The following is a 13,822-nucleotide window of genomic DNA, read 5'->3' as shown; positions in this document are numbered from 1 at the left end:
CTGTGACATTATGCTCACGAGAACACATATTTCCGTGTAGTGTTCATACAGAACCATCACAACAGTGTGTTCCAAGCTCTTTAGCAGGCTGACAAGACATGCGTGCTTTGTTACATTAAGCTAGCATTTACATCGCAAGCTTGAATACATCTGGTGTGCACTACTTTGCCAGGCTTAAATAAATGTGTTCAAGAGGTGTGCTGATAATTCAGATTTCATTCATGCCTTTCCCATCATATCGTGCAACACTATCAAACAGTACTGTTAGCTCAGAAGTGGTTCAATGCTAATGTTAGCTGTTGTCTAATGGTAGCTAATGGGTTATCAGACATGTTGGATTAGCGTCAAATATGGCCCGATGTCCCTGGATTTTCACTATTCACTGTCTTTTTAGTTGCCGATTCCTTACATTTTAATCAATCACTAGTCCTTCAACTCACAGATCATCTTCAGAAAGAGGAGATTCCTCATCTTACTGTATCCACTGCTGGATATTTAGGTTTTTAAGGCTGAATATTAGATACATGATGATATAAATATGGGAATAATGCCCCTTTTCATGTTTATGGAAACAATTTCCAAATATGCCTTCCACTAAAACCAGGAGATCTAAACCGTATTTGACGTGTGAAAAAAAGAAAGCGCACCAGAAACTTTATATTTCTTTTGTTCTTCATCAGCTTGGCAGTCTCACCTCTTAAAGCACATGTGTCACAAGAAACCCAGGTGTAATATTAGGGTGTGATCACACTTTTAATGACCAGGCCAAGCCAGTGACATGACTGACATATGACATATACTGCAATCTCACTCGGTGTCGACTAAAGTCAAAAAGCAGCCGAACCTTAAGCTAACAAGAGCTCTGACACCCAGAAACAGGACCACAGAGTCAGGATATCATTCTTAAATCTCAAAACAAATTTCTTATGTGAAGAAATGATTCTGATTTTTACACAAACACACCAACAGACAGGGGTTGAGTGGTGCTCAGCAGTTTCCAGCTCTTAAAAATAAAACCGTCACACTGGGAGCTCAGAGCAACAGCAATTAAATGTGTGTGTGTGTGTGTGTGTGTGTGTGTGTGTGTGTGTGTGTGTGTGTGTGTGTGCGTGGCTGGCCAATGAGCCAGTTCACCATCCACTTCCTGGTTCACACACGCTGACTTTGCAATTTCACTGGAAAGGAAGTCCAGCTGTGTGAGTGTGTGAGCGTGAGTGTGTGTGTGTGTGTGTGTGTGTGTGTGTGTGTGTGTGTGTGTGTGTAGCAGGCAGGCACTGACACAGAGATGAGAAGAAAAGCAACAGAACAAGACAAAGACAAACAGTATGGCACGATCTGCTACAGAGGCAGAGACAAAGTGACGCAAGCAAACTGCTTCAGACCCACAGCTGACAGAAGTGAAGTGACAAAAGATCAATGTGAACACTCAACAATGACCTCCACTCATTTGACGTGTCTCTGTGTAGTTCACCGGCACTTCTGAAGAGTGTGAAAAGGCCTATGCTGAGAACTTAAAAAGTGAGACCACATGTCGCCACGTCTGCAGTGTGTACACACACATAAACTGTTTTTCCACGCACTGGGTGTTAATTAGATTGCACATACAATGAGAGCGTACAAGCGGGCATTGCGTCTTCTTCCAGCATTCTCCGCTTATGAAAGGATGTTTCTCAGTAGATTTCTGTTCTTTTCTTGTAGCTGAAGTAGCAAAGTTGCTTAAGAAACAACACACACTCTGCTGAAGAGGTGAGGCTTAAGCTGTGAGTACTTGGACTGATAGCTCTCCATGGTGGACACAAGTATCAGCTTGACAGTTTACGGTTTCATAATCACCTGGAGTAGATCTATCAGAAGACAATGATCCCTGTAATCATTTCATCTAATGAGAACTGACTCCTATTACCAACAGGGGATTTAAATAAAGGGGAGGAGAGGGCACCACATTATTAGAAAGGCAATCTTAATTGGACTTGGATATTGAACATCATTACGTATTTGGTACAGCAGGACCAATAAATCAATGATGCAACATGTTGAATATGTACACTCACTGGGTGAGTGCCAGGGGTATGAGGGCTGAGGTCGAACCCAGCCTAGCGAGAGAGGCTGAGCGGACTGCTTATATTATGCTTTGAAAATGAACAACTGTAGACGTTTAGTTTAACCTCATTTAACATAGTTTCCATGGCTATGTTCACTTATTGTCTGCCATTTTTGTTTAAAGGTCCACAGTGCAGGATTTAGTGGCAGTAGTAGTGGGGTGACAGACTGGTGAACACCCCTGACCTCACCCCTCTCTTTCCACAATTGTGATTTTCAGGCATAGTTAAGAATGTTATATTCTATTTTTGCCATATTCTGCCCATAGATCCCTTAAGCTTAAGCTTTGTCCTCTTTCCTGGTTAATACAGGGAGACAAAGGTCTATCTACAGAAAAGGAATGTATTGTTGGTCTGGACAGAAAGGCTTGGTGGTGCGCTTCACGCCCAGCGACGGCATGATACTGCTTCGCTAGTTCATCCATTGACATTTCAATATACTTTACTTTGCAGTCTACACGTGTTCTATCATTTAATAGGTCTATCATACAGCATTTTCATCATCATATATCTTTTTTTTTAAATCACATTTGTAAGACTGCTGGAAACACCAATTTCTGTTTTCATTCCAGCAAACTGCTATGTACACACTGTCACATATAATCTCACACACTCAGAAACACTCCAACCTGCTTAAGCAATGGAAAACGGATGGTTGTACCTACAGAAATACACAGTCCTAAAAACATATTCCCATGGCAGTTTGTGTACACAGACCCCAAATTCTTCCAAAGTCTACACTCAAAATCACAGACAACAACATTCCTTTCTTCAAGACAATCTCTACTTCAACAACAAGACACATTCGTGTCAGTTAATACTAACTGCAATGACGAATTCTTAAATCCCTTACCGAGTCACCCTCCGACATGTTTCACGTCCCTTGATTGTTCAGCTACAACACTAATTAAAGGAAGCAAGAGGAAGACAACATCTCGGGCGACAGTAACGCTGTCAGGAGCAAAGTTCAACAGCCAGCAGGCTTCTTAGAGGATTAACTATCCAAGCTCAGTGCCTGGGCCAGGCTGTTTAGCTGATTACCTATCTTACTACGTAGGATTACAGAATGAGCAAAAAAAAAAACGGCAGAGAGATGAAAGAGGGGAAGGGAAGTGCATTAGCTGTGTCAATATCTTGCACAGAAAAGTAAAAATTCAAGTGTACCAACTCTTTCAAATCCGCAAACATTATGTATCTATTGCCCCACGGAGTTAACTGTGTGTAATCACTGGCTGCAAACTGAGTCTCCAAATTTGATTTAAATCCTGGCATTTTAACAGCGTTTTAACTCCTCACTTTAAATTAATAGGCTGTTGACCAGTAGCATTTTTTGCAGCTGATTTTAAGTTAGCATTGAGCCCAGTCGTACCACTGTTTACAGTGTGTCGGCTCGGCATTTAAATGCGTGCGTCAAGTGCCGCTGCAATGTGATTCAAAAAAATCTCTCCAAACACTGTGAAATTACTATCTCCACTTAAAGCAGCCAGAGTTGGAACGAGCAAGGCCAGACATGGTAGCAACGGAGGCCCCCCCTTCCTTCCTATTAGAACCAAGTTCAGCGAGGACACAGAGACAATATAATGTACTTTTAAAAAGGCTCAGACATCTTAAGTGCTACTAAAGTCTATTACACAAAAATATTAAATTCCACAGTCTTCCAACCGACACAAACTGAAAGCAATGAGTTCGTCATAACTTTACATCAATTTGCTGTCATTGATCACATCAACAATATCCACCAATTCCCTCCAGGTATGACTTTTCCTGTCATTATTGTTGCACAGACGATGGTGAGACAGTTCAGTAGACCTCAAACTGTCGTAGTGAGTTTCTATGTTTAGCAGCAGAGGCTTTTGTTCACCCTAATCGGATCTGGTTATCAACTCAATCACAGAATAATAAACTCTCCCAAACCTTTGGCGACTGAGATAAATGTAGGCCTTGTGAATCGCCTTTGGTGTGTATGTACTGTAACACGGAACATCAAACTGCAAAACATCCCACAGAAATACAAATATATTTCAATTTGAGCCTTTCTTTAAGACTATCACAATGTCATTTTTGGCCATTGTTGAGAGACTTTTTCCAAAATGTGATCACTGTAAATCTCTGTACATTTAACTTGCTAGTCAAATTATATATTATTACATTTTCAGATGAGTTTGATAAACTGGTCAGAAAGAAAAAGAAAGGCTGATGATTGTCAGAATGAAGGGAGGATGCTTAATCGAGAACTTTACTTCATGTATTTCATTATTAGACAGGACGACAGAAGTGAGAGGAGGACAGAGCAGAGGCAGGACCAACCGCAGGAAAAAGGCTGACTGGGTGGGTCTTGATGCATTTTATCAAACAGAATTCAGAATCTGTAACTGTGCACAACTATGTGTAAGAAGCCAGTCTAAATATCTTCCGGCGGTTCAAAATAAGTCTGGTCGAGTGCTCGAAACAAAGCCCAGCCTCACACTTTGCAAGAGCCTTTTGCCCACAGCACACCATGTACAAAGAATCGCAAAGATGAAAAGAGATAACGCCTGCTGGCCCCAATTTACACAGTCAAAAACAGGGTTGAGTTGGTGCAAACACACGATCCAAGTGACACAGAGCCAAGCCAAAAACACTTCATTCAACTCTCATTACTTTTGACTGCTAATACAATTCAGGTTTAGTATATTATATGTTTAGTTGTGATAATGTTGACCATATTCACATTTTCAACGACAGTTCTTTTTACCTTTTTAGAATTTATATGTTCGTACTTTATATCTTGTTACATACATACATCTGCAGAAAGCTGGCTAGCTAGGGTTAGCTAACAGAACACTGTCAACTCCTGTGGCTTCAACATCATAACCAGAGATGATATCTCTTCAACAAACACGAACTGAGAGCTCAGGATAGCGTGCAAAGTCTGTTCCTGTTGCAGATGCGGCTGTTACATTCACTACAACACAGCCTGAGCCAGCTAGCCACCTGGAGATGGGTGGAGACACTTGTCAGTACATTGCACTGTAGGCCAAGGGCAGAAACAGTTGATTGATTGAGTGCAGCTTCTACTTGTTCTATCAAATCCAACGAAGAAAGGCTGGACTAAACTTTTACCATTATCAACTCACATCTTTCATCCAATCCAGCACAACCACGGGTCAAACAGCCTCATCATGTCTGCACATAGGTTTGTTTACACACTTCAGCTTATAGTGATTTCCAGATAAACTCGAAGAAGGCTAGCAAAACGCTATGCTCACCGCAACTTCAGTGCAAAATTTGCATCAAGGATTCTTGTGTTCAGACAAACTTCGCCTTCTTCCAGATCAGAAGAGGAAAATCGGGTAATGGAAAATCTAGTGAAATGGAGTCATCCCCACACCGGAAATCATAACACCTGCTCAATTTCTGTAAAAACATTCCTACTAAATTACCAAAGAAATGTATTTAATTTGTTTTCAACCAAGCATACACCTGGCATATCTCAGAAACTCTAATAGATCAGTGACCACATCTGCCGCACCAACACTCAGCCACAGACTGCTATGGTCTCTTAATGCTTGCTGCTCCAATAGGATTATCTCTAATGGAACAACAACAGACAAAGGCATTTGAAACCTCAGAGGAAGCGCACTGTCAGCTCTACAGAGTACACAAGCTAACTCTATTATAACACAGGGGTTAATATGATCAAGTAAGTGGAATGACAGAAGAGCAATATTCTAAAAATAAACTCACCTTAACAAAGTTGTCGGGGAAAAGGCCTCTTTTCCCATTGAGGTCTCCCTCCATCCAGCCATCCTCCTCTATATACCGCACGTTCTTGATGATGTCGCCCAGTCGCAGGGTCAGCTCGTCATCATGGAGCGCGTCGTACTCAAACTCCACCACGACCTCTACTCAAGACAGGGTGAGGGAGGAAATAGATGAGGGAAAAGAAAAGGAGGTTGGGAAGAATGGTGATAGAAAGAGAGGAAGCCAGTGCGGTGGGGTGGGCAGCAGGAGGCGAGGGAGGTCACGGAAAAGAGAAAAACAGAGAGGAGTAAAGAGAAGGCAGTGGCAGGAAGGGCATAAGGGTAAGAGAGATAAGAAGAGGAAGTTCAGGGGAAGAAGGGGTTTGAAGGGGGTGACAAGAGAAACAAAGAGGCACAGAAATTAACAAATTATCAAAGCAACATTGTTAAAGAACAATAGATTCAGATTGTTGGAAGAAACCATTGCAATCATTCCAAAACATTGGTTTAGTGTGGTTGGTGTGCTTGCTCCTACACCAAACCATGATTTGAAGAACTTATAGTCTATAACTCTGACCAGTTAGTAAGACAGTATCCAGTGAAATTGCAATTTTGGGAAGAAACGTTAATGTCATGCGTTCCTTCCAACAGTTAAAAAAGAGTCTGTGAAGGAACTCAACATGATCCAGAACCAATATAAACAATGAGCTTCAGCAAAACGCTCTCTTATGTGTACTGACATTACAAGATAAGGAAGGAATGGTAAATCGCCCCAAATCAGGCACAACTGCTTACAAAAAGTAATACACGCATCACTCTGTTTAGTTTCTGTGGCAACAGCCACACAGAAATCCTCACAATAACCACTGATCAAATCATACAAACCCAGCCTAAATATGGCAGTTCTACTGGTGAAAGAAGGTCTATTCCCTCAGCCCTGAGAAAAAATGAATGTTTGAATGGTTCAGTGAAAAGAAGTGCTCATCATTCATATAAAACAACTGTAAACAATGGTCACAACAAGTACGTGACAGTAAGAGTGTTTAAAGACTTTGAATGTGCTGCTTTTTTGCAAGACACTGCAAGCCTGTTGAGGAATAAAACTGCAATAAAGTTATTGTACTGTGAACACGCAGCCTTCTAATTAGGCTGCAACCTGAGACTGGTCACTTGTACACTGACTATTATAACTCACTCCCTGTAACATGTACTTTACGGTGTCTGCTATAACATGCAGGTACTCTTCAATCACTCACACACACCCATGCACACAGACACCCACCCCGCTGTGAACTATGTCTCACACAAACACAGGTTAAAAACATGGAAAAATGTCTTTTTTAAGACGCAATGGTCACAACTCGATTTGTTCTATTCGAAAATGTTAAAGTCATGATCCAATGAAAGTGAGAGGCGAGGGAGACTGAGAGGCTGCCTAGCTGCTTCCAGTGCAGCAGGTTGAGCAGCCACTAAAAATAAGCGGGCTGCAGAGGACTAACTGGTAATGAGGTATTTTACTATGTGGTGTGGCCCTTTGATACATGACTCAGAGCAGAGAAACTCCACTGACACAGCTGGCTTCACACCAAACGCAGCCAAAACAAAAACATGATGGGTGCACCGCAAATTTTGTCCCCAAACCCCACAACTGACACACACACACCCACACACACACTACGGCAGAGTCATTCAGCATTATATTGGTCAAGCAATGCTAAGACGAATTGCTTTAACACTTGGCTCAGTGTTGACTGTTGGCACGTGTTTGTGTGTGTGGCTCCACTCTCCCTCTGACATCACCAACCTTGGCCCCAACACTTCACCAGCCTGGGCCAAACTCCAAGGAGAAATTGGCCCCGACCAATGATCTCAGACCAGCCTTTCCCTCTACATCAAACACACTGCATTTAAGCCTTTGAAAAGAGGATAAGAGGAGCAGCGGTTCAAGAGGACGGAGAAAGTAGAGTGGAGTGCCGGCCTCGCCTAGCTGCCTGCTCCACTGTCTTAATGCCTGAAAAAAATCAAACAGTTGTCTGCAGTGAGGGGCAAGAGGGTGGGATGATGAAATCCAGCGATGCTAAAACCAAGCATGAAAGGGAGGACACTGCTCCTCATTATGCCATATCAAATTGATGTCATTAGAATAGGTTGATGCAGCAGATGCCAATCAGTTGGCTCCTGTTCTTGTTCTTGCAGGAAATACCTACATTGTACTACTACAAGTACCTACAATAGCATGTTCATGTCGAATCATTTACACAGTAATTACAAGGAAATGAGTAGGAAAACCTGATCACATCCGCTTCCCTGTTGCATGTCTGAGTCAGACATATGGGTAATTTCTGAGGGCGGCGATATCTCCCACTTGGTGAAAAGAACGACGGAAGTGTCAACAAACCTGCAGCACAATGACTGTAAAGGCTCTTGCTGATTAATGTGCTGAGCAGCTAATCAGCTATCTCGCTGTAAAATGACGTTAGCAGTGCACTTTTCCCCGGTGAATGTTTGTTCGGTGGCTTGTCCAAGAAGCTACGGTGCAGGACGTGCAGACGTGTGTTCATGTTTGCAAGTTAGATAAGACGAAGTTGTTAGCAGGAAAGCTAATGTCAGCTGCTGTTCAGAGCCTGTGGTTCTTATGTTGTGTAGCAGCTCCTGTCTGGCTCAGTGTGACTGTCTGCTCTGCCTGCAATAGAATGCTGTGATTTGATTGGCTGTTTCTAAATAAGGTCTCCATCTATGTAGACATACCAGAATGGTTATTAAGTAAAAAAGAACAAAAAAAAAATGAACCCAAAAACAGAAAAAATACATTTCTCCCTTTTGAAGGTCAGATTTACAGAGCAGATATGTATGCTGGAGCAGGCGACAAAAAATAACTTAAAACTTTAAAACTTAAACTGATGTGACTACAAGGTTATGCACAGGGGAAGCCATTTTGGAAATGAGCATTCTTTCCACTGTGCAGACATCACATGAATGCAGCATAAGACAACGTGCAAAGCAACACTTTGCAAAGCAACAAATAGAATGCAGGGTATTTCTGAAGCTGGATCCTTCCATCAATTTCAAAAGTGCTTTCTAACAGCTTGCTGACTTTCATTGAATTTGGCACCCAGTGCCTTCTAGTAAATTCAAGTAAGATCTCCCTCCCCTGCATGCCTCTCTGGGTGATCTCAGCACTTTCAACTATCAGATGATGACTAGTCAACTAGTGTTTTGGCAGCTGACTGCAGCTCTCTTGATTTTGGAGCTGTCAAACTGAAACTGCCCAGCAGGTTGATACATGAAGACAAATATTATTCTGGTACAGTGACTTCCCCGTCAGACACGTCCAAAAAACAACCTTTTTACTGCAGCATTTACCTCACCGCCTCAGTTCCACCATGGTCACAAGCACCATCTAGTATGTGCATGAACAGGATAATAAACTGCCTGAGCAACAGTTTGTTGGAGACCAGGCAGACATTATGGATCAGGCAGTGACACCACTCTGAGCTTAATTTACTTCCAGACGAGTAGAGTAACACTCGTCTCCTCTCAGCCTCCGTCAGTAATTAGTCCAGCTGCTGTCCAGTTACAATGCAATCACTTTCCCTTAAGCAAAGCAGATCAGCTGTAGATAGGACTATATTTAAGATCATGAACGAGCCAGCTCTACGCAGTACAGTCTAGAGACGAGGTGCAGAAAAATCACAACACAAACTGAGCAACACACAATAAACAACTCAGCAAGGACCCCAGACAGTAATTTGGGACTATCTGTCCATGTAACCACAGGAAGAGATACGGTCTGCTACAGTAAACAAAACACGAGGCGATGCTGACAGACATAATCATACTCTGTTGAGTTAATGCAACACACAGGGCGGTCCTCATCTTCCAGATGATTGCAAGTGGAGCAGAAGGACTCTGCAACCACACAAACACACCCTGCCTGAGGAACGCAGGCCAGCCAATTCAGTGTCACTACACAGCTACTTATAGTTTATGCTTCAGATTTTCATTGATAATATAGTGCTAACTTAAAATATAGTTATCTTCAGTGGAGGGGAAGCAAAACAAAATTATGAAACACCAAGTGGTTTCAGCCATTTTTTGTCACATTTCAGTCTTTTTAAAGCATTTCTTTAAATGAATGTGGTACTGTTGAAACGGCTCGACGAAGCACAAAACAAAATCATTAAGGATATGATGTAACATAAAAATTAGGCAGGGGAATCAGAAATCAGCTTTTATTTATTTATTTTTTGCAATTTAGTCCAACTTAAAGTTACAAAACTTGGAGAGGAAAAAATCTTTTTGGACATATATCAAAAACTGCCCATTCAGCTTCCAACCCTGTGTATGGGCACACCTGCAGCCCATGTTGAAAAAAGGTTCCCTCACCTATTGATACGTTCATTGAGGTATTTGCTTCAAAGACTGGAAACGCATAAAATTTGAATGTGTGCAGCATTCATTGAAGAGCAAGAACTGCAAATGACAGGCAGCACTCAGCAGCTTGTAGCTAGTTGATGCCGTGACTGATACAGACACCCGTGTAATGTTACTGTACATGACATTGCATGGCAAGCTGAAGGAGGATATTTATAGACGAAACCTTCTGATTCATGTATTGTGCTCTGTAGAGACGCTGCCGTTACTGCGGTGGCAGAGTTAAACTGAACACATTTTCAGAGTGAAAGCTGAGATATTTGGGTTAATCACAGTGTACTTTTATTTTAATAAAACTTAAATCCTTTGCATACATTACAGTTATTACACAGGTATAAAGGTGTGAGGCAACCATGGTGTTCATGGCTTGTTTACTTCCATCTACAACTTGAATTGGTGTCTATTTGAAACCTTTGTTTAAAAGGGACCAACCTGACTCAATTATGTGCCTTTTGAGACTTTTGGTAACTGAGCTCTGGGGGCAGGAACAACATGTCTCTTCTTTATCTACGTGAGGACAAGCAATGCACGCAGATGAACTCACTCACTGATGCTCACTTCTCTAGGAGTCAGGCATTTTGCTCACCACTTATGGCTGCTGCTACTGAATGAGTGCAGTGAGTGATGGGTGTCGGCCTGTGAAATGCCAGCAGTGGGGCAGTGGACAAAGTCTTCTTGGTTTGTTCCTCAGAGGAAATGCCTTTCTAAATACATTTCCATGCAGCCAAAAACAGTCAGTGTACAGGTGGTTTGTGTGTGTGTGTGTGTGTGTGTGTGTGTGTGTGTGTGTGTGTGTGTGTGTGTGTGTGAGAGGAGCAAACTTCCTGCCAGTTCACTGCAGTCAGGCAGCAGCAGGGGGATTCTGGGTTAAATAGTTCTACTGATTTATGAAGTGGCCCAGAGGGCAGAACCGAGACTTTTCTTGAGTAATGACAGTGAAGAAACGCCTGCTAACAACAACAACAAAGTAACCTGGATTACAACTATCCAAGGTCAAATCACATCGGGGCCTTCAATCAGGGTTTACAACCTGGGGTTTGTGCAGAGGCTGGAGAACGGCTTCATTCATCCAGTGTTGGCCACTGTCCCAGGAACAGTTACACTGCCTTAACTGTGACATTAATACTGGCTTATTATTGAGCCCACTGCAAGAGCAGGAAGCTAACTGGCCTGCATGCATGTCTCCCTGGCAACCTTTGTGTTAATGAATCAGAGTGGACGTGGGTCGGCAGGTCTGCGGCTCATTCATATTCTACCTGATGTCGGACTGTACATCCATAAAATATGATGCTGTTATTGGTGTCACACATGCAGAGCCCTCAAAAGAAGTGTTTGATGTGGAATGAATTACGTCACACTTTCATTTAAGTTCAGTCTAGTCTGAACACAGTGACACTATACAGGAATAAACATTATAAAGATTTGATGTACAGCTTTCCGAAACAACACCATCATCGGGCCCAGCAGCAGCCTCACTGCACAGCCAGAGTTGTTCTCTTGTCTTGCCATAACTGCAGAAATAGGTCAAAAAGCTAAGTGCTATGGCCAAAAGCACATCCACTAAATGGTGTGCTGTCAAGCAGATGATGAGAGAAAAAAGACTGTACAAGCACGACATGAGATATACAGCCAAGGGATGATGGGGTGCTGGGTGTCCTGCAGCATTGCTACAGCTCCGTGGTGGAGTGAGTTAGTTCCAAAAAGGGGACTGACTTCAGTAGTGTTGAAGAGGTTTGGTTACAAAAGATCAGATGTACAACAAACTGTGGTAACATGAAAGAACTGCAAGAACACTGTAACAACAAAAGGGTGCCATAGAACAAACTTATTTCACCACCTCAAGGGGAAGCGTGCGGTTGAGCAAGAGGAGAACTCAACAGCTACTCTGAGTTCTAAAACATGTATATGAATTATTTTGTTTTTGAAACATCAGCTCTAGGTAAGATGTTTGATTAATTCTAGGCTAATGCAAAGCAGTTAAATAGTGTCATCAGTACTCACACTTTTATTTTTGCTTTACTTTGTATGTGGCATGATAAAAAGAAATGTGATGCGTATTAAAATTCAATTGCTGTTCCTAAGACTAACAGTTTTGAGCACTGAGCAAAATAATAAAGATGACAACAAAGTTCAGGACTTGTGAAACTTGTTAGATAGGTGTTGGATCCTCTACAAAACAAAGTGTAGTTGCCTCTGACTTACAGCTTCTAGAAATTTAATGACAAATTGTACAGCCATAATAAACCACCCCACCACTCCAGGGAGTCTCTCCTGCTGCTTCTTGTGTGGCATAGATGTGGACCGAGACGTGAAATGGATAAAACATTTCCATTCACCAGCCGAAATGCTGTGTTTGACTGAATGATACAGAGATAAAGAACAGTGCCTGGCTCTTATAATGTACGATAAGAACTACATATTTAGACTGCTTCAAACCACACTGCCAATGTTACATCCTGACAGATTACTTGGTATTGCTCACAGTTCTACAGACCACCAGCACCAAAGGAAAAACAGAGTTAACAGTCTCTGATGACTGTGTCAAAAGAGTTGCAAGTGATAATGACAGAAAGAAGGGGTGAAAAAGAAAAATAAAGGAGTGCACATGAACACACACTAGGAAATCTTCTATCTTTCAGTGACACCTTGGTCTTGGGGAGTGGCAGCTGAGCATTCCTGACATATTTGCTGCAGCTCAGAGGCATAAGCGAGAAGGCTAAAGAAGTGATTCCTTGACACTTTCAGCTAAAACAAGCTCACTATGTACTAGTATGTAAGCACACACCCCGTCCACAATTTGCTACCATGTTGTGGTGGAGTTGTTTGTTGCTGTTATTGCCCTTGATTCAAACCTTAAATATTATATTACATTTATGAAGCTTTTGGTAATTTCCTCTTACATGACAGTGCTAAGGATGGGGATCGATAACAGGAACCATCAAGAGCTGGTTTAAAACTGTCCCATCCAGTGGAATTGAAGGGTATCGAGCTTATTAATTAGTTTTATTGACAATGGCCTTTTTTATGACAGTTGCGCATTGCAAAACAATGGCGTCAAACTCGGGCCTCTCTGATGCTGGAGACCTGTAACAAGAAAGAGTCATGGCAGAGAGGAAAACACAGTCCAAAGTGTGGCTTCATTTGACCAAGACAGATGACTGGTTGTAATGTCTGTAAAATGATAATTTCAAGTAAGGTGGGAAACACCAGCATTACACTGAAACAGCTTTCAATATAACATGGGCTTAAATTCCAGCAATGACCTGACACTCTATGCACACGCGCTAGTGCTTCCCAAACAAGCAGCACGTCCATTACAGACGGTAAATATCCTGTTATAATAATTACCCCCATGCAGGTAGGCTTGGCAGACTTTTTCTTTGACTAAGAAAGCCTAAATGAAGATGAAAGCTGCACATACAGTCTCTCATTTCTTCCATTTTAGATGATGAGAGGCAGACTGTAGCTACGACTAGCTCTCTGCCTCAACTAAAATGTATCAAGAATCAATAAGGGAATGGATAAAGAGAATCCGTAATGGCATCGGTATAAATAAAATCTTATCAA

General features: G+C 42.0%; 1 protein-coding gene across 1 annotated transcript in view; it reads right to left on the bottom strand.

Annotated features, from left to right (window-relative positions):
• cd2ap (CD2-associated protein) overlaps positions 1–13,822 on the bottom strand; it is a 46,561-nt gene that overhangs the window by 26,877 nt on the left and 5,862 nt on the right. The window contains exon 2 of the mRNA XM_076756673.1: positions 5,826–5,983. Within this exon, the coding sequence (XP_076612788.1) occupies positions 5,826–5,983 (158 nt within the window). The remainder of the gene's footprint in view (positions 1–5,825; positions 5,984–13,822) is intronic.

This window comes from Chaetodon auriga, chromosome 18 (genome assembly GCF_051107435.1).
Source record: "Chaetodon auriga isolate fChaAug3 chromosome 18, fChaAug3.hap1, whole genome shotgun sequence".
In the NCBI taxonomy this organism is placed as follows: Eukaryota; Metazoa; Chordata; class Actinopteri; order Chaetodontiformes; family Chaetodontidae; genus Chaetodon; species Chaetodon auriga.
Note: the sequence above shows the minus strand (reverse complement) of the source record. Positions and strands in the feature narration are given on the sequence as shown.